At 45.9% G+C, this 27,912-nt stretch overlaps 1 protein-coding gene across 10 annotated transcripts in view; it reads left to right on the top strand.

Moving 5' to 3' along the window:
- The window catches only part of LOC105684182 (agrin-like), a 237,606-nt gene that overhangs the window by 79,809 nt on the left and 129,885 nt on the right, over positions 1 to 27,912 (top strand). For 5 of the 10 annotated variants that reach the window (XM_048648845.1, XM_048648848.1, XM_048648846.1 and 2 more), the window contains exons 2-3: positions 11,924 to 13,565; positions 25,357 to 25,392. The exons of 1 other annotated variant lie outside the window; for it this stretch is intronic. In XM_048648845.1, coding sequence (XP_048504802.1) covers positions 12,242 to 13,565; positions 25,357 to 25,392 — 1,360 coding nt within the window. In that variant the 5' untranslated portion in view covers positions 11,924 to 12,241. The remainder of the gene's footprint in view (positions 1 to 11,923; positions 13,566 to 25,356; positions 25,393 to 27,912) is intronic. 4 more of the 10 variants (XM_025746565.2, XM_025746566.2, XM_048648852.1 and 1 more) reach the window with 1 other exon arrangement.

Genomic DNA, 27,912 nt, shown 5'->3' with positions numbered 1-27,912 from the left:
CGCTCGGTCGGAGACTGACGGTAAACATTGAATCGCTCATCGATACGGAGAAACAAAAACCCAGCGGGGTGGTCCGCTCGACGACATTTCTTTTTCGTTTCGGAAGGTGAAGATAAACGAAAGACGAATGAAAGCTGGTGCGAAGGTCGAGTGAGGGGAAAAAGAGCGAAGGCCGCGAGGGATGATAATTGATAATCTCCGATCTCGGGCTGCGAGACGCGATACATCACGTCCCCGGATCCCCGCGCTTCTGAATAACCGTTTGGTGCGTCACGTGTGTAAACGTGCTCGTGCTCCCGAAGGCGTCCGGGAGACCGGTAAGTGTCGATCGGCGTCCGAGTGAAATGAAATTTGTCGACGTCTATCGACCACCGCGTTACCTACCTATCCCCGACTAATACCCGGGGAACAATGCTAGCCAGTTCCTCCGACGCGTATACCTATATATCGTTATCCGCAAGGGTCGACCCCAGGAACTCGACGAGGTTGAACCCATTAGGCGCGGCACCCCGTGCCGAGAGTGTCTCACGCCGGAGTGAAAAATGTCCCTTTATCGCGTGCTTCGTAGCCGAATAGAAGGCGGCGCGCGGCGGTATCCGATATCCCCTTATCGGTATATAATAAAAGTGATTAGCGTCCTGCACCAGAAGGATCAAATGCCCGATGGCTGCGTTTTTTTCCTTACTTTTCTTCTTTTTTTTTGTTTTCTCTCCCTCCGCCCTCCGCCTTCCGACGTTGGTACGTCGTACAAAATGACTGCACGCGCCGGGTGCGTGCGACCGAATTTTTTTTCTCTTATCGGTGAAAAACCTCGCGCGATTTGAATCTGAACATTCGGCTACGTATATCTTTTACGGGTTAGCGTTAATTCCCGTAACACGTCCAAACCTCGTTGCGTTCGACATCCCGCCTCGCTTTAATACCACCGCGTTGAATTCTCTTCCCTTGTTTTTTGGACGCGCGCGTTATAACTCCGGCGTGCGACCGGAATGACAGGCGGACCGAAACGACGCGGGGGGGCGCCTCGCCAGATCAGAGTTAGCAATGAGGGTCAGCGACGTTTCTACCCTTATAAGTAATGCCTCCGGGACAGGCGAATCCCCATCTTTCGTACACGCGCGTTCGCACACATTTACATGAAAGGGTGTGGCGCGGTCAATCGAGTACGGACAGTCCGCGGGGCGATCATCGATTCCGCGAACGTGTGGCCGCCTCGGAGAAGCGACGAGAAAGAAAAAAAAAAAAAAAAAAAAACACCAACCCCGACAACGAATGGAGAAAAAACCGTTCGAGGACATCGGAAACAAGGGTAATCGTTCGCCAAATTATAATAGCGCGGAGCTACGTGATTGGAGTAAAACTCGACGTTGACGTAAAAGGGAGAAAAGTAACCGCGTCGTCGTGCAGGTACCTCGTGCCGGGCACGTAAAGCTGCATCGGTAGCATCGGGTCAGGCTAGAAAAAGGGGGAAGGGGGGCGGGGTACCCCAACGGGGTTATCAGATGGAATTTCACTCCGGCGTAAATTTTCGTTCTGGAATGGTTAAAAAGTTCATAAAGCGCGCGCCGAATGCGGCGGGAAAGGGAGGGGGGGGGGAGGGGGTGAATTCTCCAGTCGGGGGAGGAGGTTCGGCCGCCACCTACCGCACGGGTTGCCCGGCGTAAAAAAAATCCAGCAATATATCAGGGAGATACGCGTGTCTGGTCGAATCACGGTTTTACTACCACAGCCACCGGCGAGCCACCATCTCCGATTCCACCGACTCATCGCGCCCCCCCCCCCCCCTGATTCCTCCTCTTCGCTCACCGTCATCGCACAACCCGTCGCGGCCCTTTCATCCCCATTTTCACCCTCCGCACGGTTTTACTCCCTCCTTGTAGCTGCACCGGCGCAACTGATAACCTAATGTCCACCCCTATTAACGCCGCCGTACACGCTGTGTCCGTGGACTCGTGTGTGTGTGTGTGTACAGAGTCGTTGTACGTGACGTTCTCGGTACTGCGTGGTGGTTAAATTGCACGCTTTGGATATCTGAGAGGCTTTAATTGGTTGCATGACGAATGCTCGTCCAAGAGCTCTCGTAAGTTTCCTTTTCATCCCCTTCGTCCTGTTTTGTCCGTTGTTTTTTTTTTTTGTTTTCTCTCTCTCCTTGTTTTCAAGTTTTTTTCCCCGAGTATAATTAAGGAAGAAAGTTTCGCGTCGGGGTCAGGAATTTTTTTCCCCTCATTTTCCTCATTTTCCTCTTCTCCACTTTAATTCCGTTCATTATTTCGTTTTTCCATTCTTTACGCGCTGCTTTCGAAGGGGTTGAATCAATTTATCTCGTCCGATGCCCAGCGGGATGAAAGTAGTCATTCGTTCGTCCGTCCACATGTATGTACGTTACGTGTGACACGTATAGCGCTCGTCGCGTCGTCCCGAGTGTAAAAGTGTTGGTAGCATATTATATTCGAGGGATCCCGGAGATCTTATCCTTTTTCCTACGTCACATCCGGCTCGGGAGAGCCACGTTTCCGGTCGTGGTTCCCTCGTTTCCGGACCGTGTCTAAAGACTCGGTCCCCACGATCGTTCCTAGATTGTATATGAGAACGTTGTCAATCCGTATCATCTCATTCCTTTTTTTTTTTTTTCATTCGGACCCCGTCATTTCTTTTTATCTTTTAATGGAAATACAAAATTGTTTGTTTCGTGCAAACCGCAAAAAATTATTAATCAAATACATATTTTTATTTCAACCACATTTATATAGTCTGCACTCGATTATTTTACTCTTCTTATTTTTACTTGGGAAAAAAGCGATCAATTCGCTCTTGAGATAGCGGAGAGCTAAGATGGCGCAATTTCGGGGGCTGCGGGAATATTTTATCCCGTTTATTTTTTTTTTCATTTATTCTTACAACAATTATCGTTACTTACTCCTCCCTGGAATCCCGAAATGCGGTTTCTCGAGTGACCTTCTCAGATATATATAAAAGTCGTTTTCTCCGAGTTTCAAGAGGCAGGATTTGGGCTCGATTTTTTTCCGAATCTGCGTAAACCTTTTAAAACGACAATGAAACGTTCTTCGCGTCCTTACGCAATAACTTGAGCTTAAGTATTTCCGCGGGTGTTACCGCGCGGCGTCTCGTTTGTCTCTTTTTATTTTATTTTTATTTTTATTTTTTTTATTTTTTTTTCTCCAAATTCACGGATAGTCGAACCATGCGCTCTACTCGATCTTTGAGCCAAATTACATTCCTCGCGGTGGTTCTACCGCAGACTCGCGCGGTGACTTTGAACGGAAATCCGTTTTCATTACGACGCATCATCGCGTTCCAGACTTCCGTTAATTCAATAATGACGCCCGCGCCGCTATCTTTCACAACTTTCTTTCATGTTTTTTATTTCAACTCGCCCCCTCTTTTTTCGGTCTCCATATTTTTCGCATGTCTTTCGATATTCCTCTTCGAAGATTTCAAAGACTACGTAGTCGTACGCCGGCTTCTGTTCGATCCATCTAAAGTTCGTTGATAATAGTCGCGTTTCAAGGCTGGAAAATTTGACGACTCAGCTTCGTAACTTATCTCGATCTCGATGTAGGTATACCGCCTACCTCATACTCGAGGTAGCTATACGCCGATCGAACGGTGAGGTAGGCGAGCTCGTTGTTTCCTGTGTTATCTCACTCGAGCGCACCACTTTAACTTATACTTTCCAGAGAATTTCTATTCAGCTTCATATCGAGCTGCCAATAAAAAATTTATATCCACCCCGGTGGTGCTGCAATAGCAGCAGCGGCAACGACTAACGAAACGTTTTGATGAGCTATTCAGGAGGTGCAGTATAGGAGTAGCTCGTAATGGACCTGCGGAGCCGGGGAGGAGAAAAAAAAAAAGAGAAGAGAAACTTTTAAAATAAAACGAGACGTCAACAAGGAAAGAGGGGGGAAAAAAAAAAAAAATAAGCGTACGCGTACACGTTGTGTGTGATAAAGAAAGAGGGGAGGTGAGGGAAATCCAAGGGGACTTTTTTGAGTCACCTCGAATAGCCCCATACATCATTGGCCGTGATAAGCGTAGTTTCAAGTTTTGCATTTAGATATGTAAGTACGATAGTCCGCAGACGTTTCGGCCGAGACTGGTTGCGCGGGACTGAGATGGGAGGAACGGTTACATACAAGAGGGCGAAGCACCGTCCTCCGGGAGGACTTTCTCCCTGTAGAGAGCGACCGGGAGTCGGGACTCCGGAGACTCCGCATGGGGAGGCAGCTAAAAGATAGCCTTATCCTCACGGAATACATTACGGTTATCTTGCGAATAGGACCATTTTCCTCCACGTCGTCCCAACCCCCACCACGCCCCCCCCCATCACGCCACCCCCCTTGGTCCTTACACTCCCTTTTACACTTGCCGATTACATTTTGCCTTTTATATTTCGCCTTTTACCCTCGACCTAATTCACCCCTAATGCTCACGTCTTTTACTTTACGTTTATTATAGTTTCTCACCGTTGCTTTTGTCTTCACTTTCATCATTTTCATCTTAACGGTATCTCCATCGTTTAACGACGTTTACCACGTAACACGCGGAACGCGTGAATCGCACGCCGTTTGCTTTTTTTTTTCAGTTTTCATTTTTTCTCGATCCCTCCGCACCGGCGGGATCTCGGAACCGTGGAAGTTTCCGCCTTTTCTTGCCGCGGTAACGCGGTGAGCGGTGAGTCGTTTCGCCGAAATTTTTTCTCTCATTTTTACCGTTTCTTTTTATTTCTATGCTCGTCCGGGATATTCTGCGGGTAAGAAAAATGCGACGATCGCCAACCGAAATCCTCTCGCTGTATCTCTCCTAATCCCATCCTGATTTAGACAGCTGGGAATCAGAGAGAATCAGGGTGAATCTGAGCTGCTTTTTAGTTTTTGCTCCGACCGGAGGTTCCGAGGTGGTCTTAAACCAGACCCGCTGTCCCCCTACTCCCCCTCTCATCCTTCCACTTTCGCTGTCTGATATTTGAACAAATTTATCAGTACGACTGTGAGATTCCCTCCGTTCTACCCTCTCTGTCCCTCAACGTCCGATTTTCTCCGCCTTTCTATCTTAACTCCGCCGTTCTTACTTATCCGCGGGATCTGTGTCTCGGCCAAGTTTGCAAAAACTCGTGACTCGGAGCGTTGATAATATTTCAAACCGTAGGAATAATAAGATCTCCTCTTTCCGAAATTACTTCACAGATTTACAATTCTTTGGTATTTCGTCTTTTCTTTTTTTCACCTCAATTTCTACGCGACGAGGATTATATATAATATATACGTGAAAACGGGAATCGATTCGGAGTATGTACATAATTCGGAACTTTAATTTTTCGTTTCAATCCGTTTCATCGGTAGCTAATCTTGTACTTTTTATTACCTCGTCTTTGCCGAGGGTACGTAAAATTTGATTCTTTGTATTCTCAGTGTGAAATAAGAATTAGTTCGTTACTCATATATTTACTCAATTCCCTTAACTCGGATTATACAATATCTCTCAACTCTATAACGTCACAGAGTTTAAGTTTCGTGTTTATCTTTGGTAATTACACCCGTTTCCATGGGATTTGATCGTACCGCTCGTTGCAGCGAAGTTATAACTACAGCACTAGGAGGTGTACGTAGTAACACAGTTATACCAAACACGTATTTAACCTCTTATTCAACTTATACATACTTAATTCTACCATCTTATCTTTAAAAAGGTTATTTTCGTTGTTGTAATTCTCTTTTTCCTTCTAATCGTTTTTCATTTCTCTTACGCCCTAATTAATCGCCCGGTGAAACGACATGCCTACGGTTGAGGGCCGCGAAAGTTACTCCCTGTAAACAGCCCTCGCTGGCGCGTTGACAAAGTGCAAATGAAAAAAAATAGAAAAAAAGAAAAAAAAAAAAAATTCCACCAACCACCGAGGTATTACGGGCGGTCACACGAGTAGTAAAAATATAAAAAAATAAAAAAAAAAACGAGAAAAAAAAAAAAACTTACGCGACGACGGGGGTACACTGCTGCAAAGGACACGGCATAGTGTGTATAACGCGAGCCACGCAAGGAACGTATCAACACAAAAGCTCCAGCTATAAGTGGCGACTCTGCATGGCGCACGGTTAGCGTGCCTTACACTGTATCGTCTTGTTAATCAATCGCTCAAGCCTTATTACAAATGATCTGCTACAATACGACGAGGGGGCGTTGCGTTATCATATATACATATACCAACTCTACCTATTCTCTTCGCACTTTGTGCGGGTCTTAAATTTTTTATAATTTTTTTTTTTTCAAAGTCACGTTCTCCTGTTCCTTGGCGCTTGGATGAAAACGAAAAAAAAATTGTCGAAAAAAGCATACGTCGCGATGAAGAAAAAAAATAAAAAATAAAAATAAAAATGAGAGGAAGAAAAAAAGCTTCCCCCTCCATCGATGTTCGCCGTGCGTTAGGCAAGAGTGCGAGGTGGGCGCTTATCAGAACACGCGGCGACACACACGGTGCCGATAGCGCAGCCCGATTAATGTATTATACACACGTACACCTCTATACCGCCTACGTACGAATGTACACGTTGTGTAGTATACGTTCGCATATTGTGTAAGTTCCAGGTGTACGTGTATGTAAATGACGTGATGTTCAGTCAGTTTGCTTCGAACGAGATGTGCGGAGCGGTTAAACGTTAAATTTAGTGTGGAAACGTTAACGCGCGTTACTTCCATCCTTCTCTCTCTCTCTCTCTCTCTCTCTCTCTCTCTTTAGCTCGCATCCACGCGCAAGCTCCGCCGTTCGTGTTCCCTCCCTCCGACCCTTCGAGTTTATACCGATTTCGCCGTCGTCGGATGTTGAGAAGTTTGGTAAGGCGATATCACTCTCCCGGTAAATAGCGTCTCCTTCGATCGGTGAATTCCTCCCAGCGTATCCTAGATCGTCGCTTGAAATCGAGACGCTCTGATCTATGCGAAATTGAAAACGCTCGCCCGCCATACCTCCCCCCCCCCCCCAACCCGAGGAAGAGACCTAAATAAGCACATGGGCATTGGGCCGTTCCCAACGACTTCAAACTTCTGAACGTCTTCTGGATAGCCTGGGAAAATCCTCACCCCTTTACCGAATCGATTTTGCATTTCCCTTCTAACGGACTTCGTCCTAACAAATGTTACTCATCTATTTATTTTTTGACCAATTAGCAATGTCGGCGGAGAAGGAAGAAAAAATTTCACGACGAACCGCAAGACGGAGATTCCGAGAGAGAAATACGGTTAGGACCGAAATCCCTTCGACGTTCGAGCCCTTGTAAATGGTACAATAATACCTTTGTACCGTAACTAGAAATAGGGTCTCTGAAATCTAATAACGATAATAACAACAATAATAACAGCTACGTTAAACCCGCGAGCAGACGGAGATGATTAGTTACTTTGTACATCGTGCACGCGCCCTTATCCTGCCAATGACATACCCTCAGGGCTGCACTTTGGGGAAACGGTGAAGAAAAGTCGATGGTGGTGGTGGTGGTGGTGGTGGTTTTGTTTTTTGCGTTCTGTTTGAGGAGGGAGTATATATTATACCTTATACAGCCTTGAAAAGTTATCGCGCGGAGTCACCGTCCGTACGAATTACGCCCTTGGGCGTGATGCAGCGAGCTCTGCTGGACACAAAAGTACCATATCTGGAGGTGGCTAACTACCGAAAGTACACGCGCATCTCTTCGCGAATACAGGGGTGACATACTCCTCGGGGTGATCGGGGACTCTCCCTTCTGGGGTCGTCGACGGCACCCTTCTTTCTACCGTATCGTCCGCAAGGAAATAAAAATATTTTCGACGAGAAAAAAAAAAAATAAATAAAAAAAAATGAATAAAGAATTCGCGTTACTAAACTTTTTTGGAAAATAACGGAACGGAATATTACGGAGGAAGCGACGGGCGACGTCAGAGCTCCGAGGATATACGCTCCAGTTTGTATCACATGCCGTGCAGGAATAAAATTCCTCGGAGTGTCGAACGATACCAGCGGATTTATTAACGGAACATTTTTGAAACGCATGCCAGCTCACTGTACGGAATGACGTACCGTTCGGATTAATAAAATCGCTGCTTCTCACGGTTGCGCAACCGAAAGCCAAAAAATGAATGGAAAAACAATAGAATAAGGCGGCGGATGAAAATAGAATAGCGACGTTCGCCGGGATCACGGAGTATTATAAAGCGATTATAATTTTTCTGGCTTTACACTAACTTTTCGCCCGCCGGATGTTGGGGATTTAGATTTTTCTCGCGATCCGTTTGTTTTTTTTTTTCCCCCGCGTCTTTTTCACCCTTTCTCTCTTTACCCAGGGATTTTTCGCCCCTATTGTCGGAGGTCCCATAGTTATTCCCGTGAAACACGAACTCCCCGCGGTATAGCGAAAGCGCGAGGCGTCGCGACGCCGCTGCACCGGCGGAGCAGCCAGCGGCAGCAGCAGCCAGCCAGCACCACCACCGCCGGCACCGACACCGGGGGAGAGATGACGGCGGACATTTGCATTAAACATTCAAAGGTATAAAAAAGGGAGGCAAAAAAATGTCCTGCATTTGCATCCCGCGTCGTACGGTGCGACTGCGGCATGGAAAAACATAAATAATTCAAAACTTTTTATGCAACCGAGCTCGGTGCAGAGGGTGAAAGAGCGAGAGCGACAGAGAGAGAGACAGAGAGAGGAGTTAGAGGTGCACATAGGAGCTACTGCACGTTTGCCACGCGCCAAATTGTCAAATAAACGCGCTTAAATGGGAATATAAATACTCGGTAAAGAAAAACAACCGTACAGCGTGAGGTATGGAGACTAAACCGACGTCAGGGGTGCGGAGCGTCCGGCTCGCTCGCTTCCCCCCCCTCCCTCGCCCCTATTCCGCCCCGCGGATGCTGCGATTTTTAATCCCATCGCTTACAAACGTCACAGACACGAAGAACGACCTGCAACGAATATTCCGTGACACTTGTCGTTTAATTTATTTATTTTGTCTGTTTTTTTTTCTTTTTTTTTTTTTTTTTCACGGCACACCTTATCACGCATGCGACTGGATGAAAAATATTTCGGACTCTGGTTAACCTCGTGAATGGACGAAACTGTGCGGAAGTTAATTAGAAACGATCACGGAAGTGCAGTTTCCGAATATCTCAGATATGATTTGAGACGAGGTAATACCGGATATATGGAAGTACGAGGATTAGGAGGTTTTGGTCGAGCGGAAACGCCTGGGAAACTTTAATATACGCGTGGCGGTGGCGGGCCGTAGAGTTCATTAGAGGAAATAGTTACGATGTTCTTCGGATATCGGTATTCCACTAACAGAATTCAGGAATATCAGCGATACCCCCCCGTCGCGCCCCCATCTTCTCCAGAAATTGAAGGAGGCAAAACATCCGCCGGAAATGCACTCCAAGACGTAACTTGATATTGAAATATCTTTTGGTAAACTTGCGTTGCATCTGCCAATAATACCACGTACAATACGTTCTCGACCATCCCCGTGGAATCTGTCGCCAATTGGGTCCCTTCGAAGGTGAAAAAAAAAAGAAAAAAAAAAAAATGCTCGACTTTGTCACGTTTCAGCCACGCTTTTCATCACAGTATGATACATTCCCTTCGTCAATTTAAGATTATTTCGATCGATCGGTCGCGTGACGACATTTCGTTTCTCTCCGTACGTATGTGTTATAATTTCGCAAGATATATTATACGCGGTGTACATAATCACCTTTACTCTCGAGCCGCTCGAACGTTTGCGACTTTAACGTTGCGCGACGTCGTAAATTATGCGAAATGTGAAGTGCAGATTTTCCGGGGACAAGACGGTTTAAAACGGAGGAGGGAACTCGTTCGCGCGTTAAGTCGTAAAGCAAGTAGGAGAGTCAAGTTCAGTGTCGCCTCCCGTATATCCGTACACTTTATATCTTTTCAATGTCGTGCATATAACACAATTCCGCTTTCGTTTTCATTAATCTCACATGAATTTCTCGCACACGCCCCCCACAAGTATACCTTCTCGCAACCGCCTCGTTATTCGCGACTTGGAATGTTGTACTTTTAATTATTCGGACGATTTTTTTTTTTTCTTCGATTGTGCGGGGCACTCACACCCTCGCACGTATACCACGTTTCTCGACCGCGCAGCGCATCATCCTTCGTTCCCATCACTCCCGCTAACTTCGTTTTATGCATTTTTATTCATACATTTTTCCTTCTCTTTTTCCATACCTCTCCCGTTTTTTTTCATTTTTTTTGTTTTTTTTTCTCTTATTCTATATAGTTTGCATAAAGTGCGCTATCCACCCTTTTAATATACGTAAATGAAGTTACACCCCGGAACTAATGATATTTGCATGCGGAACAACCTTCTCCTTTGAGCCCGGTACATTTATTACTTTGGTTAGTCGGTAGGAAATATTACAGACGTCGACGACGGTACTACCTTATATAAATGTACCTTGTGCAACGGAAAGTCTTTCCATTCTTTTTATTTTTAACTTCCTTTTTTTTTTCTTTTTTTTTTCTTTTCTCTCCTCCTTCCTCCTTTCCCGGTATACATCGGACGACGCATTACGGTGCAACGCCGAGTAGGTAGCCACGCTCTGTGACTCATCTGTACATTCGTTTACCGAGGATACACGTGTAATAGCCCACGTACAGGGATTACCTCCGAGCTCGAAAAGTAAAGTTGGACTCGGTAAGACGAGAATAGTTCGTACAATCCACCGGTGTCGGGTGTGTTTCCTTTCCTCCTCCTTTATCCGCTGCTTTCGTTTCACCGGTCGATGAGAAACGGCGGCCGATGAATTCCGCTTTGTTAACGCTTGATCGTTGAAAAATGAATCGCGCGTCCTAGCGACTCGAAATTCGTCATTTTCGTGGTTCGACGGAGTTCGAGTCCGTGCGTAGGTCCTTTTGTTCGATGTTTAGGGAAGGCGGGGACAGCCACGCGATACGCGATAGGGAAATAGCTGTTTAACGTTTAACGGTATCCGATCGGCTTTTCTTCCATCTGTCCGTGCGATTAACTCCCCCAACGGGGAACAATGAGATGGAGAACCGGTAACGATTCAACGATTAGCCGTTCGGTACCGCGCCTCGCTAAGAGCCGGCGCGCCGTTTCCATGGGAGCTCGGGGATTCGGTCGGGAGTCTTTGGACCGCAAATACGCGTTAGACGCACGTACTACTTTAACCCAATGGTAATTAAGTATCTGTATCCGTTCGCGATACGGTGTAATATCGGGTTACTCTCCGCCGGGATCTCTTCGGAAGAGAGGAGAGGAGAGGAGAGGCGAACCCGAGCCAAGAATAATTGCCCCTGTCGTTGCCCAGAAATTATATAATTCACGATGTATACCGATCTATTACGCTAACCAATGTACAAACTAATTTCGGAGTCACGCCCGTCCCGCGATATTTGTTTTTGAGTCAAACGAGGTGAATGATTTTTAATCGACACCCCCAGAAAAGAAAGGAAAACAGGGAAAAACCAAGGAAAACGTAAGCTCGAGCGCGGATAACAAACGCAAAGATGTTCCCTCCGTTTTTGTTTTATAGGTAAATTATTCAACGAAGCATGATGCGCCAAAGTTTGCGGAGCTTTCTCCTCGTTTAATGTATGGATAATTGTGGCGGGGCCCCTCGTTTTCTCGTGGGATTTTGATATACGCGAAATGGTCTCCGTACTAGACCGTCCGTCCCTATGGCCCTCGAGTAAACGACGAAATAATGAAAATGTTGCGTATAATCCCGAGCCGGTATAACGGCGTCTTTGTAGGTGAATACGTTATTCCGAAGTGGTAAAGCTCGTTAATTTTCCGTACATGTATATTATTAACTTTTGATAACTGTTCTAAAATGTGCCGCATAACACGAGAGTTAACTGGATTTTTCCCTCTGTTTCTTTTTTTACAGGTTTGGCTTGCCCGCGCTAATTGCGCCCTTCTAACTAACTAAGCTACCGAACGAACGACTCCCGCTAACCAAGTAACAACTAACAACTAACAACTAACACAAGGTGTTCCGCGGAGGGTGGACGACAACTTTGCCGCACTTTACCTGCATTGCCGCTTTCGCCGTCGAGGGGGTCACCCCGCCGCCTCGATTTTATCCCGCTCGACGATCGTCCCCGATAAACGAACGACCGAGGGAAAAAGGGAATAACTATTTTGTGACAATTTTCCGCGCGAATCCCGGTGCAGATCGGATCAGCAACGATGCGAAACGACGAAAATGCGACGAAACAACGGTCTGAAACTCGACCTTACAGAGAATACGCCGGGTAACTCGTTGGCGCGTCTTCCGAACCTCGTGGAACATGCGGAGAGCTGTCAGATCGGCAACAATAACGGTACAGGTGAAAACTTGAGCAGTAAATTGCCGAACGTCGTCGAAGGCTCGATGGACTATGGTAGCGAAAGACGATCATCTCGTTACTTTGAGTACGGGGCAAACTCGTACGCGGAAACCGATGGGAGCAGCGGTAATACCGCGTACGACAACGGCTACGCCGGAAGGACCGCGGGCACCAGCTACGCGAGCAAGACGTTCGACCGGAAGTCGGGCACCCTCGAGAGGGAATCGGCCGCCGGTGATCGGGAGAGGTACGACAACTGCCGGATCTGTCCGGAGGAAGCGACCGGGTCCAGGTACGAAAGACGAGGGCAGGATAGTCGAGCCTATCAGGAATCGGACCTAGACGCCCCGTACGATCGCGGCAACGAGCCGCCAAAGTCCCGATACGACGCGGAGTACAATCAGGTGGGCGCCACTCGTTACTCGCGCGATTTGGGCGACGTAGATTACGAGTACGAGGCGAGATACGCCGACGAGACGCTCAAGCTCGAGAAGAAGGAGAGGACCCCAAAGCTCTACCAGGGCCCGGCGTCTAAGGGCTACGAGTCCGGGGTGAGGACGCACGACTCCTCCTACGAGCTGAGCAGCGCTCGCGGCGCGGACCTTGACCCGAGAAAATACGAGGCCAACTATCATCCGGGATCGAAGATGTACGGGACCTTGCCGAGGTACGAGGCTACCTCCAAGTCGTACGACGGTAAATTCGAGGCAGTGGAGAAAAACGGTTTTCAGGCCATGTACGACTCCAAATACGACCTCGCGTCGAAACCGAACAGCTCGAAGACCTACGACGGTAAATACGAGTCGTCGAGATACGACGTCGGCAAGAACTATGATCAGACGCTGAAGATCGGCGAGAGTAGTTCGCACCCGCGAAATTTATCGTCCCGAGAACCGGAGGAGGCAAATACCGAGAAAGCCAACGGCTACAGAAAGAGCAATTTCGAGGCTTACGGCGTCTATTCCGACCCTGAAGATGACCACGGTTTTCTCGCGGATAAAAAATTACCACAGTACACCTACAAAGGGGTCGTCGTTAACGTCAGCGGAGAGTCCAGTGTCGTTGAACAGAAAAGACCGAAAAATGGACAGACGGAAGTACAACCTAATCCTTGGTGTAGGCCGACAATTTTACTCCTACTTCTCGTCCTACTCGTGGTCATATTCGTTCTGGTAGCTGGAATTCTGCTATACTTTAATTGTAAGTCAACACTTTATCTTTCTATCGGCATGACATCACCCTCATTTCCTTCTCTCTAATTGCTGAATCTGCAATTCGAACTAAATGTGTGTGGGAAAAAAAAAAATAAAATAATACCGCGACGGTCTCCAGCAAACGTAGACGCGTCGTCGCCAATTTTTCGTTCTTCTCATTTCATTTTCTCCGCTTTTCTTTCCGACGCATTGCGATTCCACCTCTACGGCTCCCTCGTATACCCACACGCCTGTAGGTCTGTATACCCGGCGAGGGGGTTCGCCTCTACGTGCCGGGACTATCAATTTCGACATATAAAACTACAGCTGGGTAAAGTTATATCATCGCTAACGTATCTTCCCTACGTGTTCCAACGTTAGGTATAATATGTATATAGTCCGATTTGGTCAGGTCTTGTCTACCACGGTTAGACCCTCAAATAATTAATGGGAGTCCTGCGGCAGCGTTATGGCTTCGCTCGGCGTATACATACCTATACGTAACCAACGGATCGGTAATAGTGGACCGAGGATACCGTGGGTTATACCGATATATTTATGTCCACCTTCAGAAATCAAGATCGGATAAAAAGATCGTGCGGTAAAGGGACGAGCGCGTGTGTCCACCTCTTTTAAGCGTTACTCAATTTTCCACAACTTATTTCGAAATTCGAACTATGAGCATTCTCCAAATTCTTTTTTTTCTCCATTCACTTGTTCAGCAACGCGCGTCTCGCGATCGTCGAGATGAAGAGCGGGGGCGGAAAAAATTCGGAGAATCTTGAATTTCACACGGGACCATATATTGCATTCGGGAAACGTAGTTTTGTCGCAACAGTTTATACCGTCTACGTTCTTTGAAGTGTTCGAGTCGAGATCAGGTGCGATGTCGTCGGTTCTTCCGTCGGAGGATGCAGCGCGAATATCCTCGCGATCGGAATCCGTCTTTTTCTCATTCGGCTCGAAGTCGCTCCGTCAGGATCGTCGGGCGGAGCGAAATCTGAATCGATCCGCTAAGAAGGTTGAGAAGGCGGGGCGAAAGATTCCCCCGTAATTCGCGATCGCTGATCCCTAGGAATTTTGAGTGGCGCGGTTATAAAATCCTCATCTCCCCGCGCGATCAATTTCATCCCTATGTAACAATTCTTCGTAATAATAAAAGAATGACTGGGCGATCGTAAGGCACACTCGGTAACCGAATACAAATGTTTGGCACGTGACACGCACTCACTCCACCTTTTTGCCTTTCTCGCGTGCGTTTTTAGGGTTCGGGACGCGTGGCGGCCGTCCGGCCCACGTCTATATCTGTATCGATATCGGTATATCTGTATCCATGTCTCAGGGCTACCAGCCATACGGGACGCGGTGGAACTCGGCGAAAAGCGAGAAGGAACGTACTTGTTCTTCATTTTATCGCTTACGAGGAACGAACAGGAGATTTAGAAGCGTCGCGGGGTTGTTAGTCTTTCAGAGTCTCAAAGAATATAAAGTGTCTGATTTCAAGAGTCCCGCGGCACCCCGGTTGTCGTCCATAAATACAAAGAGACTGAATTTTGATGAACGCCCCGCGTGCTGATTTGAAATTCGAACGTTTTTTTATTTTTTTTCCATTTTTTTCCATTTCATTTTTTTTTTTTTTTTACATGTCCTTCTTCTCTTCTCCGCGACGGACTCGCCCTTAGGCCTCGAGCTCCGCTAACCCCCCTCCCCACCCCCTCGTATATTTCGTTTTCTTTTTACTTCGTTCCCGCGGCTCCGAATTCTCGAGTAAATCCCAAACGCGTCTTACGGTACGTGACCGCGCCCCTGGGAATTTGACGGGGAACGATATCTCACTGCGATGTAACGCCTAATTTGAAAGTCGATGATCCAAGCTACCTGTTCGCAACTCTTTTTACCCCGGTTAGATTTTACAGATAAATTTTCACCGCGAACGGCGCGCGTGCGGGTCGAATTCGAGTACGTTGTACGGCGGTGGGCCGAGATGCGGCCGCGGCGGCGAAAGGCGGAAAATTTCGTCACTTCGATATAACAACTGTACATAGGTATAAAGGTAGACGTGGAAACTTATAGTACATCCAACGGCACGTGCAACAAACCACCGCGGTACGTGAGTACATAAAATTCAAACCCTACGGTGTCGCGCGAGTGAAAACTAACCCCGCGCACTCGCCGGCTAACGTTGATCTTCGCCGCAAACAAATATTGCCACGACAGAAACGATACGAATGAAGATGCGAACAAGCGTCGGTAATCCTTCAATTTTGCGGATATTTTTATTTCGCAGTTTTGTCGATTTTCTTTTTCTCTTCTTTCCATCTTGATTTCAGTTTTTCTTTCTTTTTATCATTCCCGTCACCACATCATCCCTTCGGAGTCGAGCGTTTTAATATTCGCCGTTATATCGACCATTTAGACATTTCTCTCTCTTTCTCCGGCTGTGGAGGGTAGCGCGCACAAAAAGAAGGCATCATCCTTTGTTTGAAAATCATAACGCTCCAAAAAATACATTCAATCATTTTTCGACGGCGATTTACATCCGAAAGAGGTACGAGACATTTTTCTTTCTTTTTGTTTTTCTTTTATTTGCAAATGAATACTAAAAAAGGTGGGGGACAAAATCGAGGGAATCAGGGTTGATCTATCCCAAAATCAATTCGTCTACCCTCAAGGTGAACGACATGATAGCTGAAATCGTTAGGTTACATTTTTTTACACCCGAGTTCGCGGCGATGATTTCGCGTCTCGATAGTTAATTACAAGCGGTCGATCGTTAATGACGAAATACGGGGGGAGTTCGCGCGGCGAAATTGGTCGTTCAAGTGGGGGTCAGAGTTTGAAATAAAAAATCGAACGGCGACGCCGACTTCCGAGCTTTTTCCGCGACGGGGAAAAAAAAAAGAGTAGAGAGTGAAAATAGGGGAAAAAAGAATCCCACCAAGGCCAAATGCACTTCCACCGGGATATGAGAACGGCTGAAAATAGATGCAGATATTTCGAGCGGGAGTCGAGCACTTGATTCAACAATGGTAGAAAGGGGGGGTTTATATTATAGAACATAGTCATAGTCGTGGCGGTGGCGGTGGCGGTGGTAGGACTGCATCTATACCGCCGGGAGAGAGTTGCTGTTACAGTCGAGGGTGAATGGTACGGGGGATGCGGAACCTCGGAACCCTGTTGAGCATTCCGAGTGGCTGCATTTGCCGACGTTGGACAGCATTTGAGCGATTCAGTTTATTTTCGGGTCAAGTTTTCGCCTGACCGCCCGCAATCAGCCGTGGCATTGTCCGTCGACAATACATTTACCGGTTTCCCTGCTCGGTATGTATATATACGTACGTATGTATATGTATACCTAGGTGTACGTACGAATTTCCCTGTACGTACCGCCGCGTCCCAGATTTTCCATGTGGATTTTCAGAAACGTGATTTCATTTCCCCTCAACGCCGACTGACACGACCGAGCTATCCGCAGTTGGTAATAAAAATTCAAAAAACGTACCCAAATGAAATAAATTGTTGTAAAGTAAAAGATGGATCGCGGTCGATCGCGTTAGACGACCAAACACGAAGTACGTCGATCAAAATTTCTCCTACGCTCGTCCGTTTTGTCTCCTCTCAATTCGTTCGGTTTTTCTTAATACGTTATTTCTGCTATCGGTCGATTTTGAAAGAGGGAAACGAAGACACGGTACGTGCCGGGGGTAGGGGTGGAGAAACGAAGGAGGCTGGGAAGAATATGGGAGAAAAAAGAGCTGGGAATCCGCGAATAAATCGTGGCGACTAAAGCGGCTCGGGAGGACGACAACGACGACGTCACGGAGAATATGGTTGTTTATAGTTCCTACGTGACGGGTTTATCGTTCCCAAACCGAAACTGAAACGCCCCGGCGAAGGTCGAGCGAAGGTACGTTACGTTACGTTACGTTACGTTACGTTACGTTACCGACGGTAAGCTGCTTCTGTGTACAGCTTTGTGTATAATATACACGGGCGTATGTAGATGCTGTACGCGGAGGTACGTGTGTAAGACGTGCACCATTTTCTCAGTTGGCAACTTGAGCCTAAATAGGTCTCCCCGTGTTCATGGTTTATACCCACGCAGCTGTTGGTTATACTTACAACATAAGTTTCGCGTGGGCGGCTTCCTCGCGCTCGTTAAATCTCTATTATACTTTCAATAATCACCTTTGTTGGGGGATATTAAATTTTTACCGTCAATCCTTTTTGCAAAGTTATTCCAACCGATCGTGCTTCGCGGCAGTTGTGTGATTCGAAAAAGTCTGACCCGCCGCATCGCGGGACACTCGTTATGCCGCGAGAATCTCCTCCGCTTATCGAAGACGTTGTTATAAAAAAGAAATCGTGACACGGACGTCTTTCGAATTATTTTTTTATTTTCTTCAACGAAGATTTTCGAACGTCGCGGGATAAAGTTTCGCGATAAAAAACGAAGCACTCGATGAATAAATAAGTAAATAAAATAAATTCTGCACCGATGAGAAGCGGAGGCAGCGTCTCCGACACCCCTCGCAGTCGGGGTTGAAGTAAACAGAGGAAAGTACAAATAAAATGGAAAGAAAAAAAAAAGGGAAAAATAGAGAAGGGAATGTCAATCTGCCGACACCACGCCAACTCTCTTCGTCTTTGGAGCGCGCCTTCGAGCAACTTGGCTTTAAGATTAATGTTAACTCCACTCCGGAGTTAATAAGTCTAACATCGATAAATCCCGCTTACCCCAGCCTTCGATGGGGCTTCTTTTTCTCCCTCGCTCGGCTCCTGCCTCTCTTACTTCCCGTTCACTTCAGCCCTTATTTCTTCCTCCTACCCCGCCGGCAAATTCTCCGCACCTTATTCTATGAGAAAAGACGCGAAAAAGGGAAAAAAGTACAGCTCCACCTCGCTCTCCCCCGCGCCCGGTTGTGTTTGCGATAAAATCGTCTCAAGCAGGTCCATACCTTTTTTGTTGGCGTTATTTTTTGTTTTTTTTTTCCACCAATAGATCTCCCCCTGCAGATCGTCTGGATCCGTTTTTATTCGTCGAAAGATGTTTGCCCACATTTTGTTTGTACGTTAAAGGGACAAAGAATTTGAAAAAGTTTTTTGAATCGTGCGAACGTTACGCGAAAACTTATTTTATAGATAGATACGTGATTTTCCGAATTCGGCGAGCGGCGCTCCGCAGGGAAGAAAAAACTCTTTCCCTTTTGAAAACGAATATTATTACTTTTTCGCGAACTTCTTTTTTTTTTTTTATCTCCAGGTTTTTCTTTTCTCTCATTTTTTTTTTTTTTTTTCTCTCGAGCGCAGAATTTAATGACGATACGTACCGCGAAATCGTTATATACTCTCTCGCGTAACTGGCGGAGTTTGAATGAACCCTCCGGCTTGTTAAATTTGTATTCCATTTCACCTTTTTCTCAATGAAAAAAAATAGCAGGGAACGCGAGGGGAGATCCCACTATGATCCCACGAAATATATGTGTAACGTGTACACGTACACACGACATCGGCGGGAGTTTATTTTTGGCTGAGGTAAGGACGGAAATGTGTGCGCGTATTGGTACCGAGTACGTACGCCAAAACTCCGGTTGACTCGGTTCTTGGCACGAAAATGTCCCGGGCGAATATCTGTCGAAATTTCAAATTCTGCGACACTCGGAACCGCGGCTGAAACTAAACGGTAAACAACACGGACAAACAAATAAGATGAAAGAATAGAGCCAAATTCGTCCCAATTGACACGGAGACTTTGTTTCTTTAGGATTGCATTCTTCGAGCGGTAAACATCGTCGGTACCCAGATTGCACTTAATTGACGGAGTAATATTTGTACACCCATAATATTGTCTTTGGTCGTATGCTGAAACGAGGGAAAAGGAAAGAAAGAAAAGGACGAACTCTGGAGGTGTTCGGTGCGCGGGCAGCGATCTGCGGGAAACTTTATATTATCAGCAATTTCCGGTTTGATAATTTGATCGAAGATTTTCCTTCTAATCCGAAGAGAATCTTTATCAGAACGCTTCCGAAGAAGTTTGTAAATTCTTATTCAAACTTATAACGAGAAATCACGACACGTGATGTTCGCGTTATAATCTACAGCCTAGATATAAATTCTATCCCGCAAGAGAACAACAAAAAAAAAAAAAAAAAAAATTACTTCTCAGCATATTATATTCCCATTGTTCAACCGGAAATTGTATGAAAATAATATCCGGAAGTTGATTCCCGCATAATACACGTTCGATTCTCGTTCGGCAATTTTTTTTTTTTTTTTTCTTTCTCATCGACTCATGTAAAAACGGCAAAAGGATCCACGTGCGCGACGCGAAACGCGAACGACGTATGTCTCGTTGAAAATCAGAAATTGCGTGAAATTTTTTTTTGTCCCGGATACGCGGAGACAGCTGATCGGAAATATCGCAGGGCGTTCTAGCGCTGATCCGGTGTTTAATATGATCGGAGGTATCCCCAATCTCAATGGATTCCGGAGGCTCGCTTCGAACGAGGACATAGCCGGGCTTCCTGGATCTGCAGTACAGCGGCACGCCGAACGATGTATACCTACCTACGGTGGCATCGGGGTGCAGGACGGCAAGGCGCGCTCATAAAGGCGGATACGTGTACGTGTCTTACATGCAAAACCATCCCTTAAGCTCCTAGCTGCTGACGTCACGCTACCTGCCCACCCTCTTCGTTTCTTTTTATTTTACTACCATCTCCCCGTCTCTAGTCTAACATTAGCCAGAGCTACCGGACTTTACATCGTGCTAAAACCGAATGTACAAGCGTCGATTTTTATTTTTTCATTTAGAACGCGCTTCGAAAGTCAAAAATTATTAGGTCGATGAATCTATTTTCTTTTTTTTCTATTTTTTTTTTTTTCTTGTCTAGTTATTCTTCGACTGTGCATTGTAGATAAACTAGTCACGGTTTCACAGTTTTCGCTGACCTGTCGGGGATCGCGATGAAAAAACGAGTGAAATCGAAAGAGTAACAATAGTAATAAAATACACAGATATGTGAGCCGAACCTCGTTAGCCGCTCAAACTTATCGAGACTCGAGTTTCGACGAGTCTGAAATTCCGACCGTTAACTCCGAAACTCTCCGGTTAAACTTTATCTCAGATTTATTCCTTTCTGCTCCCGTTACCAACGATCACACCCCGATATCTCCCCCCCCCCCCCCCCCTCCCCCACCCCTCCCCACTACGGTGTAATTTGCGTACGTTGTACGTTACGCGCGACGTGCGCGGACACCTATTACGTGATTACCCGTGTATCTCAATGATACGAAGATTTACGGAAATGCGAAAAAGAGGTTGAATAATATGTGGCGGAATCGCTTTCTTCGGTTGCTGGTGCGATTCAACCGGCGGTTAAAGTGTTCGAAAAGCGAGAGTGGCTGACAACGAGTCGCACGCTTGTCGTAAGGTTTTTTTTGAAAATTTCTTGCGGACCGTTAAGCTCGGTAGCTTTTCTAGCGCGGTGAGCTTACAATTAGCGGTAGGCGATACAACCCCATCCACCGCCTTAGAGAGGGCCGCTTCCGTTGCTCGTATGAATTATTATTATCATTGTTATTATCATCGCTGTAGCAAGCGATATACGTACGCTAATAACGCAATTTCACCTGAATACGGAATTACCACTGGAAGAGATATACCTCCGTATAATATTACCCACATCTTCCTACGAATTAACCGTGTACGGATATACCGGTATACCGGAGACAATACTTTAAGGGGGCTTAGCGACCTCAGCCGTGTTCCCCTCGCCTCTCCTACCGAGCAACAGCCACACTGCAGTATTCCGTCGTTTACCTCTCGCCTCTTTGTCGTTAAGCGATATTACCAGCATATTAATATACCTTTATACAGCTACAAGGCTCCGAGACTCGCGAGTGTTTTCGTTCGCCCCTTTTTCGTTCGCTTCTTCGACGCGCATCGCGGCCTCGCGGACTCGTCGGAAATTGGCCTCGTATTCCACTGCAGTAGTAGAACCCCGCGTTAGGTCAGACGCAGCGATTCGGCGCGCTCGGCGATACTCGAGGCGGATAACCCGTTTCTTTTTTTCTATTTTTATCGTCCTATTTTTTTTTTTTTCTGTTTTTGTTTTTGTTTTCTTTATCATTTACTTTAGTTTTACCGCATTTGTCGAAGATCTGACGAGTTTTTCGGAGGACTGGAGATTACGAGGGGAAAAAGAAGATGAAAAATTCCACTTGACATTCCTTGGTGTGTTGATGTCCTCGTAACATTGAAATTGATGTTGTGAATGGGGAAAAAATTAACTCCGTCAATTCAGCGGGTTCTCGACTCGAAGTTCTACGGTCTCTCTTTTCTCGAGTGCGGGTCTTCTTCTTCTTCTTGTTCTTCTTGACGATAAATGGAATTAAGTGTAATCCCGCATCGTTTCATCGAGTGCCCTGTACGAGTAACTTGTATTTATCAGTCGCCACTAGTTCCGAGCTTCCGCGCGTAATAAATTCAGTCGTCGATCCAAGTGGGTGAACATTTTTCCATACACACACACACACACACGCATACACACACGCCTCGCAGTGGGAGAAAGAAGGGAATAAAAAAAAAGAGGAGGTGGAATACTGGCGCGAGAAAAAGTCAAAGGTCGGAACTAGGTAGAAGTTTCCTCATTTTTCGCGGTGGGTAGTCCAAAGTTTTCCTGAAATATTACCAAAATCAATCGCACCCCTTCGCAAGTAGTTTTGCCGCACGCAGCCCCACCGAAATAATAAATTCCGAGTCGTGAGCCGCTGTCGGGAGAGCTGCCTGCTCTAGTAGGTTTCTTCGGTTGTCCACCTCCACAATTTTCCACGTACCTATCGCCGATATTTATACATACAAGCGAACGGAGGTATGTACGAGTATGCGTGAGGTACCCGCACCCGTGCGTATCGCTACTTCCCACGATGCCAATATCAGTAACAAATGCCCATGGAAATGGCGAACAAATTGTATTGTGACGTTGTCGGGTTTGTCGGACCGTGTATTTCTTTTTCTTTCTTTCTTTATTTCTTCCTTCCAATTATATGCTTCCCCATTCTTTTTACCCGGGAGGCGAGTAATCACCGCGCCGATGAAATTCATCGAAACGGAATGAATAAGCAATTAAAAATTTTCTGTCCGGAGTGTAGAATAATTTTTCATGGATTTCTATTCGCAATTATATCGCGAGAATTTAATCGTTTCGCATCGACAACCGTCGGGGCGTAACTCGAAAACGATAGAAAAAAATTATGAAAAACGCGATCGAACTGATTTCAAAAATTTTTAATTTCTTTCGTAGGACTGCTTATGCACACCGTTGTCGGATGTGAATTGTATTTTTCGTTGTTGTTTTCATTTTTTTTTCATCATTTTTTTCCAACTACGTACGCTTCCGCAGTTGAGTTCGAAACTCTCCGAAAGTGGTATCACCTGTTCACCACCGTGTGTGTCGGCCATTTTGGTCAAAGTATTGGTGCGATATTGGCGCGCGTATAACTTCCGACGGAGACGGGTTGCATACATATCGTTGGATTGAACGTATCCGTCGAGCGAGTGGTTGAAATTACCCTCAGATTTCAGGTCGTGACCTCTTGCCCTTGTAGCATCTGCACGTCATTCCTGCCCCCCTCCCCCGAACCCTGACCAGAGGCCCCCGACTCCTCAATGGGGATCAAAGCTTCGAAATGCAAAATTTCAACCCCCATTATGTTCATTATTGTTATTACTGTTATTAAAATTATTCATTCATAACACATTCGCGTTTACAACTAACGACGTAATTAGAATTCATCCGCGTTGGTTAATTTATCGGAATCGTTACGAGAGGAAGAAAATAGAAGGAAAAATAAGAAAAATTATGAAAATAAGTAAACACAGTTTTCGCCTCGCGCTCATATTATAGAACCCCTGCAACGCTATGATAATTATATCTAATTGAAAAGTGGTTCGTCCGGGTTTTGATTACGCTTTAATTAGACCAGAAGTTCTGAGCTCCACTGTAGCCCATAGACCGCCCGAGGTACTCGGATCTCCTCGGGATGATCTTTGAGCAAACTGCACCCGCGCCGCGGCGTATCTTTAACTGATAATACCGTACCTAGCCGAGACACGCTATTTCGACTAGTTCGAAATTCAAAGTTTCCTGCCGTTACGCGCGCCCGTACCTTTAACGGCGCGCACACACACACACGAGCGGCGGGGGTTATGAAGTTTGCGGTGCTCTTCGCCTATCCGACGGACGGAAATGTCCATTAACAAGACGAGCGTCGAGCTTGGGAGTTTCGCTAACGTCGAATCGCCGCGTTCCTCGGGCCCCGCCTGCGATTCCTCCCGTGTCCACGGGTCAACCAGCTGCCCGAGCGGTCCGGCTGGATCGACGAATCCTCCGGAAAACCACCGGACAACGAACGGTCGCAACACCTGCCACTCGACGTGACGAAGAATTATTAATATCGCCTATACATCGTCGCTTTTTTTCACGCCTTTCCCCGCATTTTTTACTCCCATTTTCACGCCTGATTTTTTTTCTGAATTTTTTTTCTCCGTACATACCGCAAGCTTATTAATCAATGAACCCGCGTGGGCGGGTTTCTCCTCGCCTCCCCGTTGCCCTTGGAGAATTTTTGAATCTCTGAATTTCAACGCCGTCTATTGAATTCTCTCGAAATTGTCCCGCGGCTCGTATACGACAGGCTTCGGAATTTTTATTTTCCTCCATTTTGGTGTCATAAAATTTCTTCGAATCATCGTCACGATTTTTTTCTACGGACAAAACTCAAGGACTTGGCGAAAAAAGGTCACAGCGTTGAGTTATGATCGAAATCAAAGCGGGCACGCTAACCCGACCTCGAAAGGCCTTCCGACCACGGCCGTACCGGCGGAAGCCTAATTAAATGGAATGATCGGAGTGGCTTATTCACGTTGGATCTTAAGACCTAACGTTGCACGTACACACGTATAACTACGTAACTTCTATTCTTTAGATTAATATGCAGATGCCTGAAACTAAAACCACACCGGCTCCGCGTTTCGCAAAGTGAAGTTTTGCGGGTCGTAAAAACTTTTGTATTGACTGAGCGGCCTATATTTCTACATACGATGAATATATACATACATACATATATACGTATATCGGCTGTGTAACACGGTGCATAATATGCTAACGAAATAAAAAGTTTCGAACTTTTTTTGATCCTCAAAGTTTTTTGTCGTACGTGTCGTTGCACGTAAAGCGGCGGTCGAATCGATCGAAAATAAAAATGAAAAATCGATCAGTTTGGTGTCAGAGTGGGATGCAGGTGTAGAAGCATGCGCTATTCATGGTTGGTCGTGAAATCAATCCAGAACGCACGCTAACAATTGTTTCAATTTTTTTATCGCCATATTTGAATTTGCACCATTTCAAAACTGACAAGTTTTGTTGTGAGTTTAAGACGAAGATATATCTAAAGGAATTGGTCGCGGTGAATGATAACGAAAAATGTTGGAAAAAGAAATGGAATAAAAAGGATCAGCTGAAGGATAAAGTAAAAATGGAAACTCATTAGCACCGTGGCGGAGGGTGATACATGTCGGTGGTGGCTGTATAATAATGTACATATATATGTCTGTGTATACACGTTCATACACGTGTTCCTATTAGATACGCTTGATAATGATAATAATACCGTAATTCGCTGAGGTAATAATTTGGTGGGTGAGAATTGTGGTAACTCCGGTGGTGATATCATTAATATGCTCGTACCAGCTCACGATAACTAATTTCACTAATACTAACAATTTTTTATTTCAGACATGTCATATAAGCCACGCCATCCCGTTATCGAGGGTAAGTCGTTCAAAATCATCTTCTAAATTTTCACATACCTAATAACATCGCAACGATACGATTCCTATTTGTCCACCCCCTAACACGTGTTTCTAAATATCCCTCTCTTTTTTATACACCCCTATAAAATGATCGCGCGCATGAGAATACATAACAACGCAACCATAACGTATCAAATTTCGTTTCTCTGCCCAAATCGTGCAATTTTTTCAATCACTTTATCGTACGCGAGTATATTCGTCGAAGGTAATCCTTTAAAATCAACGTCGGCGTCGTGTGTGAAATGTGACGGAGATAAAAGTGGAAAAAAATTTTAATAGGCTTCCCCGGTGCGGCTACAAAGCGGGGCGAAATAGATAAGGGGCGGAGGGGTATGTGCGATGGAATAGTCGCGGCATATTTCACGGTACTTTTATTACCGTTCACCTTCTTAGGTGCAAGTTGCGAGTTTCCGATACTAAATTTATTTCGAGTCATAAATTTGCCGTCGACCTTCTCTACGTGGTGTACACATCGATATTGGTACGTAACGTCCACGGCGTCGCGATAGTAAAGCTGCCGCACTGGTAACGTTCGTTCCCGCTTATGTGTGCGGACAATTTTCCACGGGTCCTACGAGCCGAACTACAGCTACGGACCGACCGCTCCGTAAAATCAGACAAATTCACACCAGTGGAATAGATTCCAGCGGATGTATCGCGGCACGATAAACGACTCGCTGACCAAATAGAAGAACGTGAGTCGCGTGCTCGGTATACATATACATATTCTCACCGGAGGGGGAGGGGGATCTGACGCTGGTCCCTGGATCGGGATCGCGTTTCTTTTTTACGCTCGGTAACTTCTTTGGGTCGGCGCGTGTTTTACGAAAAGAACGGAACAACGCGGCGCAGCGACACGGAGGATAATGAAGGGGTTTCACGAGTGGGAAGCGATAGCACGCACGGTCGATCGCACGACTCCTATACTCGTCGTGCTCCGTTCGTATGATTCCGAAATTTCCATCGCTGAAATTACGTCGATCCAATTGAGTGACTGGCGTTGAGTGGCGAATTCAAAATAGCTGTCCATTATATCGGCTCACGTCGCACGGCGCAGCGCCGAGCGTTACGTTGCGTTATACGTATAGTACGTTACGTATTTACGTCGGGCGGCTCTCGACGATTGTTTTCTGGTTTCGTTGCCGGGCCGTCAATTGGCACGAACGGTTGACGGGTGTCGAATCGAACGTTGAATCGGTATTTGATTTGTTCCGCAGCTAAGCCAAAGAATGGTTACGGAAAAAAAAGAAAAAGCAAAAAAAAAAAAAATTTGAATAAAACAAAATAGGAAAGAACAATGACACGAACCCTTTAAAGCGCGCCATGCGTGCGTCGGAAATTCAGTCACCTCCGTTCTTCAATTTCCATTTCTATTTCATCCCCCTTTCCAACGATTTCAACGACCCTTCGGATACCCTTCAGTTAATGAATTAGCGAGCGAAACTTGGAAAAAAAAAAAAATCCACGCACGGGAAAAATGAAAAGAATAACGTTGAGAAGTCGAAAATTTCCACGGGAAAATATTCTGCACGACTATTACGATGCACGTAGGGTACGTACGTACGTGCGGAATACGCACACTTCGTTTCGAATTATTAGAAAGGTTTCATCTCGTAGATGGATGCGAAATAGAAGTCGCATTTTGAAGTGCAGCGTATCACGTGTCTCCCATGTGTGTGGTAACATTTCTATTTTACACGATGGGTACGTAAAGCAGAAAATAAAAGAGGGTGAAAATTTTAAAGATCATAGGTGGATATCGGAAGGGATGATATTTCGACTGGTGGTGGATACAACGTATCCGAGGTTTAGTCAAATTTGAACCACATTAAAGCTGCTCCGAGCTTTAGCCGGTTGATTTGCGCTGCAGAATAATAATGCCGCAACCACAATCCGCCACAAGAGAGCACAAAGGTATTCAAAGCAGTAGTAACGTACGTTATATACCTACGCGTTGAACCACCAAATGCCGGAGGCGTTGTTCCGGCTGTGGAAAAAAGTATGCCAGAAGTACGTTCCGCCAAAAATATTCTACGACAGAGCGAAAAGAGGGAAGGGATGGTGATGTTACAGCCGCTCTGGTGCCGCTCACCTAGATACCGTATATAAATCGCGTAGTCGCGGAGGAAAAAGAATAAACTAAACCGAGAAAACAAAAAAATAAGGTAGAACGGGGAACCTCGATAAATTACAAAAAAGTATCGGAGTCGAGCGGAGCAGCTATTCCGCCCATGCCAAATGTCTGCCGAATCGAAATTTGCAGTTTTGCAACAAAAAAAAAATATTTTACCAAAAGCGAAAAATTTGGCGATCACTCGATCAATTTGAGGAACAGATCAATTTGACTCGCGGATTCGGATTCCTGAGACCAAAATACACAAGAATAACATACAAAACCCGATAAAAAAAAATATCGATGTTTGACCCCAAAATCGAAAAAACTCCAAGGGGTACCCCTTTGGATTTTTTCGATTTCTGG

Source organism: Athalia rosae, chromosome 1 (genome assembly GCF_917208135.1).
Source record: "Athalia rosae chromosome 1, iyAthRosa1.1, whole genome shotgun sequence".
Classification (NCBI taxonomy): domain Eukaryota; kingdom Metazoa; phylum Arthropoda; class Insecta; order Hymenoptera; family Athaliidae; genus Athalia; species Athalia rosae.
Note: the sequence above shows the minus strand (reverse complement) of the source record. Positions and strands in the feature narration are given on the sequence as shown.